Below are 6,734 nucleotides of genomic sequence, written 5' to 3' on the forward strand. Positions count from 1 at the left end.
AAAAAATTGAAACTATCGATAGTGCCATCGATAGTTTGACAACTCTACCGGTTAACACTAATCTCCGGTAAAACATCGTTATCGACGTCTACGACTCCATGCATACAACAGGGAGTCGGTAACGTCGATAACTATGTTTAACCGGGGATTAGCGTTAACCAGACATTGAGTAACCGGCCCTAAGCCATTTTGACACTTCCTGACGGTTAAGTTTTGGCGCGCAGTTTTCTTTTTAATTGGGAATAGTTCCCATCGTCATAAAATTAAAAAAAATATACAATAGATTTAATGTTTTCATCCATATTTTCATTTCACTAATTATAGGTCAATTCAGTAACTTTTCCAGTAAGTACTTGCAGCCAGAGCGTAAATGAAAAATAGAGAGTAAAATTGAGAGCAAGAGAAATTTCCAGAAAAAGTTATTGAACGCAAAACTAGTAAAAACTTGCAACTTAAGCCATTTGGACACTTTCTGACGGTTAAGTTTTGGCGTGCAATTTTTTAAAATTGAGAATAGTTCCCATCGTCATAAAAATAAAAAACCATAGGTACAATAGATTTAAATAATAATAATAGATTTAATAGATTTTTATCCATATTTTCATTTCACTAATTATTATGTTTCATCAAATCATACTCTTAAATAGTTTTACATTTGAATTTGAAACATTACCTAACCTTTTGACTCCTGCAAATTCCTGCTAGTAAAATTTTTACTTGCAAGAATTTGCAGCTCTCTCGGGTTGTTACGCTCTCGAATTCGCTCTCTCTCTCTCTCTCTTGCAAATATTTTGGGTTATTGAATGCATTTCCAGTCAGGACTTGCAGGTACTAGTAACAATTCGTAAAAATTTTTTGATATTGAATGGATCTATAGTCAGTCCATGCGTATTCATAGTCAGCTCTTAATCAACGCCAACGTCAACGAGAAAGTTCTATGGTGGACCGGCCTTTAGGTATGGCACTTCGGTGTTAACGCTAGGCGGCAGAAAACGCTCCACCCAACGCTTATGTTTAGGTATGACAGTAAAAGTGCGTTTCGTTGTCAAAATGCGAAAACGAAAGTCTACTTTTCCGTGTAACAGCCAGAAAGTCCTTTTAGCAGATTTGCAGAAATAACGTTCGAAAATAAAAATTGCAAGGTGTAACTGCAACTGAAATTACGCAAATCGCTTTTCAGAAAAAATTTTAACTTGCTCGTGCTGCACTAGCAATTTTCATTTTTGTTGCAAGTGCTGTTAAACCAATCGAGTGTTGGCGTTTGACGCGATTTTTGCCGAATTTCTATAAGATTGTAAAAATGTTTCATCAGATTTAAAAAAAAATTCTTGTAATTATCGTATTCTCCTCATGAACAATATAAATATTAAAGAAATAGACACTTTAAGGTTGTTTTGTGCGCATTTGAGCATTTTTAAAAAGGCTTTCAGGTCAGTAATTTTGTTATAAGCATAAAAATGTCTGGTTGTTGTTGTTGTTGTTGTAGCGGCTACTAAGCCCCGTTCGGGGCGGTTCATCCATCAAAGTTGTCGTCTATTTCAGCTAGGGGGAGGCCCAGGAAGTGTGCTAATTCCAAAGGGGCTGTCCATAGGGACAGGGGCGTTTGCGGAGTGGGGTTCTCAGGGCATGTGAAGAGGTGCCGGGAGTCATGTGGCGACTCTCCACATGCCGGGCATTGGTTGGGCACATCCTCGTTGATTCTGCTCAGGTAGCTGTTGAGCCTGCTGCAATAGCCAGATCGAAGTTGGGCTATTGTAGTGCGGGTCTCCCGAGGCAGACAAAGTTCTGTCCCGTCCACGTCCGGTGGTTCTGTGCCTAGAACGGCATTCATAACTTGAGACTGATTCCCTGTGAATGCCGTTCAGGGCCTGTCGGTAGGTTGACGGGTCCAGAGGTTGTTTAATATACCTCTGGACTTCGTCTGTCAGTTCGTAAAGATGCCTCTTGACGTGCCGTGGCGAGGGCTCTTCCGCAAGCAGTTTCCCCGCTGGGATGGCCACGTCTGTGGCTCCCAGCGAGGAACTGCTTGCAGAGCATTATGCTATGCTCCTTTACTGGGAGCATCTGGGCCTCGTCATGAAGGTGGTGTTGAGGCGTCATCAGGAGGCATCCTGTCACAGTTCTTAATGCCGTGTTTTGGCAGGTCTGCAGCTTCATCCACTGCGTCCTGCTAGTCCCCGGCGACCATACGGGCGCTGCGTAGTTTAGAACCGGCCGGTCAATTGCCTTGTATGTTGCCAACAACGTTTCTTTATCTTTGCACCAGGTGCTGCCGGCCAGCGACTTGAGGACATTGTTGCGGCTCTGTACTTTGTTGACAATTGCGGTTGTATGCGCCGAGAAGGAGAGCAGACTGCCGAAGGTAACTCCGAGGATTTTCGGGTTATTCTGTTACGCGTGTTACGTAATCGGGTCGGTATTGTTACGCCATCGAAGTGAATACCCAGTGGCAGTCTGACCTCCTTCGTCCAGTTGGTGAAAAGGGTTGCCGAGGATTTCGCAGGGGATAGGGCAAGGCTCCTTGCAGTGAAGAAGCGAGAAAGTTCGGAGAGGTAACCGTTTACTTTTGAGCACAAGTCATCAATTCCATTCCCAGACGCCATGATCGAACAATCGTCAGCATATGAGACTATATTAACACCCTCTGGTGGCTGAGGAAGCTTTGATATGTAATAATTAAACAGTAGCGGGGACAGGACACCACCCTGTGGTACCCCCTGTTTAATTTTACGTGGCTTGCTGGTTTTGTCTCTGAAGATTACTGACGAGTGTCGACCACTCAGGTAATTCGCCGACCACCGTTTGAGTCCCTGTGGGAGTGAGGAGGCCTCTATATCTTCTAGTAGCGTTGAATGACTGACAGTGTCGAACGCCTTGGACAGGTCCAACGCTACTAGAATAGTTCTCTCACAGGGGCGGTTTCGGTTTAGGCCACGAGTTATCTGAGTGTTTATGGCGTTAAGTGCTGTTGTTGTACTATGCACTTTACGGAACCCATGTTGATGCTTCGCTGGGGTCAGGAGGTTCGTGAAGTACGGGAGCAGCAGGGCCTCGAGTGTCTTCGCTACCGGGGCAAGGAGAGTTATCGGGCGATANAGACTCTCCTTTGTTGGCTGGTTTCCCCGGTTTGAGCAGTGGGACCACTCTCCCCATTTTCCAGATGTCTGGAATGACGAGAGTGGCCATAGACAGGTTGAGGACCTCCGTTAGGTACGCTACTCCCGCAGGACCCAAATTTTTCATCATCAACATGTATATTCCGTCGGGTCCAATGGCTTTGGAGGCTTTCGCCTTCCCGATGGCTACCCTTACCTCATCGCTGGTGAAAACAAGAGGCGCACTAGGTTTTGGCACTTTGTGCAGCCTTCTGGTCACTCGACGTTTGGCTTAATCCAGCGGAAGATGCAGAATGAACTGCCGGGTAAAATAGCTCGCGCATCTCTCCGGGTCCGACGAAGCTAAAAAGGCTATCTGGTAACATCGTTTAAAGTGGGCTTGTCTGCATTCACCGTGTAAACAGACAAAAAGTGATATCGGAAAGTTTGATTTTCAGAAATAAAAACTGCTTTCAAAAGCCACTTTACATGCAAGGTGTTACAGCTCCTCCAATCTCTTTTGGAAATTCTTGAGTTTTACAGACTTTTTAAAAGGGCTTGCACTTGCCACGTCTAACAGCCACTTAACAGCTACCCAACTGCTTTCTGGGATTTCTCAATTTGATCGACTTTTCAAAATATATTGCATTGCCACGTCTGACAGGCTCTTTACTTTCTTCTGTGTTATCTTGAAGAAGCGGCTTTGTTATCACTTTTTGTGCGCTGCATCATATTTTATTTTTTGCTGCAGTTTTATTCTCGCGAATCAGCTATCGCATAAAGTAGGAAAATGACATTTTTGGAGTTATTATTTTTGCTTTTCATCAGCTATTACTTCATTTACGTAACTTTTTGGATAGTTCTAGATTGCAATCTAGGACTATGGTATAAGACACATTTCGGATTACCTGTTTCGGCGATGCGTGGACAGGTTGTATGGGTGACAGGTGCTTCGAGTGGTATTGGAAGAGCTCTGGCGCTGGAGCTGGCTAAACATGGAGTACGACTGGCGGTATCCGCTAGACGGGCAGCATTGCTGGAATCATTGAAAAAGGACTGTCTGGAGCGGTCGAATGGATTTTTGTCTGACCGTGATGTTCTTGTATTGCCTATGGATATGTTGAAAGTTTCTAATCACGAATACTATTTTGAAAGTGTGCTAAGTCACTTTGGACGTTTAGACGTCTTGGTCAATAATGCTGGTCGTTCCCAACGGGCAAATTGGGAAGAGATAAGTGTTCAAGTTGATCGTGATCTATTTGAGTTAGATGTCTTTTCTGTTGTAAATCTTTCACGTATTGTGGCGCGTTACTTTCTGCAGCAGGCTGGTGGGCATGGGCATATTGCAGTAACATCAAGTATTGCTGGATTCTGCCCGGTGCCATTTTCAGCTACATACTGTGCAGCAAAAGCAGCTATCAATGCATATTTAAATACTCTTCGACTTGAGCAACGTAACATTGATGTCACCACATTCTGTCCAGGCCCAGTAGCAACAGAATTCCTTGCAGAGGCGTTCACATCGGAGCCTGAGCAAAAATATGGACAGAGCACAGAGCACCAAAAAAGGATGACTGCCGAGCGTTGTGGCCAGTTATTTGCTGCTTCCATTGTAAATAAATTAGACTTAGCATGGTGTGGCCTATTTCCGGTCAATTTTTTGGCCTACGCATCGCGCTATCCAGGATTAGCAAATATTATTTTCAAAATATTAGGAAAAAACACTATGAATAAAATTCGTGAAGGAAAGTTGTGAATTGAAAAATTATTATACATACATATCGCACATTTAATAATATTACAAACTATTTCAAAATTTAAATTTGGTAAAACGCTATCAAAGTGTGGTTATCTGTTAGACTGAACATATTCTACTTACCAATCTTATTAATTGCGTAATGAAATCTCTAAAAACGTAAATTTTGAGTTACATCTCTATATTATTAAACGTGCGATATGTATGTATATGTAGATTTCTACATATCGTCACCTGAAATGCAAAAACCTTAACAAGTCGTCCTTGATATGAAAAAAGTCATGAGTAATAATTTTTTTGATTTATTTTGGAACGAATTCCACACAACGCCGAAACCGGTTTGTTTGCAAACCAAACATGACAAGCTTTTTTATAAAAAGATGTGGGGATTTGTTATTCAATTAAATGCATCAAACCAATCAAAAAGCGACTTTGGTAGATACGGCTTTTGGATTTCAGGAGCATTGTATAGGCTTACAAGTATGGAAAGCGCCATTTTGTTTGTTTACATTTGAAAACAGCTGAGATCACCTGATTTTCAATTCTCTCATTCTCCGCACAGAGTTACATTCAAGTTTCAGAAAAAACTTTAAAATGTAAACTGAGAAATATTTTAGAAAAATGTATTTTTATTCATTTGAATTCAATAAAAAAGAAATTAAAAATGCGTGCCAAGTCTTCCATTTCCAATAATAACGATAAATGTGTATGTTCCAGGCAATAATTTAANTTGTTATACAACAAACACAACAAAAATGCACCTCAAACTTTGTACAAAAATTATAACTATGCAATGTTTCATTAAAATATTAAATTTTTTAATCAGAATCTTAAGAAAAATTTTGGTATGCGGTTTTGTAGCCCATTTAATTGTGGTATTTATTATGAAGTGTAACCTTCAACTTGGGAAAAAATCCGTTGCAATTTGTGAGTTTTTTGGTTGAAGCTGTTTCACATTTTTTCCATACAAAGAATGATGCTACAATTTTCTTTTATATGGAAAACACTGCCAGCAAAAACAAAAAACAAAAACAAGTAAGAAAGTCTAAGTTCGGGCGGAGCCGAACATTAAATACCCGGCGCAAGTATTAAATATATGTTTTCCTCCTTTCCGAAAGCTACCGCTACATGATAAGCCGGGGTGTATACATTTTAAGTAAATTAGCGTCCTTAAATTTCGAAATATTGAAATTTCAAGCATTTCTGAAATTTACCGTTATATGAAAAGCGGCCTCAATTTTAGTCCGATTTCAACAATTTTCAACGGTTTGCTTTTATGTGGCAAGCACAATAACCATACCGAGCTTGGTACAAATTGCTAGAACGGTTAGCGAGATACATATATGTGATCACAAGTGGGCGGTGCTACGCCCATTTTCCAAAATTTTGTCATAAACGTATTTCTTGGTAAAGAATTGTTGCAATCATCAATTTTGAATAAATTAGCTTCAATATTTACTGATTTATCGAAGATTTTGTATTTCTCTAAATTACCGTTATATGGGAGGTGGGCGTGGTTATTGTCCGATTTTTAAAATTTTCAGCCATTTAGTATGCTGTACTAAGGCCAACAACTGTGCCAAGTTTGGAAGAAATTGGTGTAGCGGTTACCAAGATATACACATGTAACCATAAGTGGGCGTGGCTACGCCCATTTGCCAAAATTTTTTAATATTCTTATTTGTCGTCTAAAGCTCATTGCAAATATCAATTTTGAATGAATTATCTTCAGAAGTTACTAAAATATCGCAGTTTTCGTTTTTCTGAAAATTACCGTTATATGGGAGGTAGGCGTGGTTATTGTCCGATTTCACCCATTGACAATACCATCCGTCCTACGCCCAAAAGAAGTTCACTTACCAAGTTTCGTTAAGATATCTCAA

The 6,734-nt window shown here is 40.6% G+C and overlaps 1 protein-coding gene across 2 annotated transcripts; it reads left to right on the forward strand.

The window, feature by feature from the left end:
• Positions 1-3,752: 3,752 nt before the first annotated feature.
• LOC108362951 (dehydrogenase/reductase SDR family member 7) lies at positions 3,753-5,188 on the forward strand. Of its 2 annotated transcripts, XM_017616115.1 has the most exons (2): positions 3,753-3,877; positions 3,956-5,188. In XM_017616115.1, the coding sequence occupies exon 2, from the start codon at positions 4,015-4,017 to the stop codon at positions 4,849-4,851; it is 837 nt and encodes a 278-aa protein (XP_017471604.1). In that variant the 5' UTR covers positions 3,753-3,877; positions 3,956-4,014; the 3' UTR covers positions 4,852-5,188. The 2 variants fall into 2 exon arrangements, with proteins under 2 accessions (XP_017471604.1, XP_017471603.1); XM_017616114.1 differs by having other exon boundaries at positions 3,753-5,188.
• The last annotated feature ends 1,546 nt before the right edge of the window (positions 5,189-6,734 follow it).

The sequence above is a fragment of the Rhagoletis zephyria genome, unplaced genomic scaffold (assembly GCF_001687245.7).
Source record: "Rhagoletis zephyria isolate East Lansing unplaced genomic scaffold, Rhagoletis_zephyria_1.1 Rzeph_scaffold_01151, whole genome shotgun sequence".
NCBI lineage: Eukaryota > Metazoa > Arthropoda > Insecta > Diptera > Tephritidae > Rhagoletis > Rhagoletis zephyria.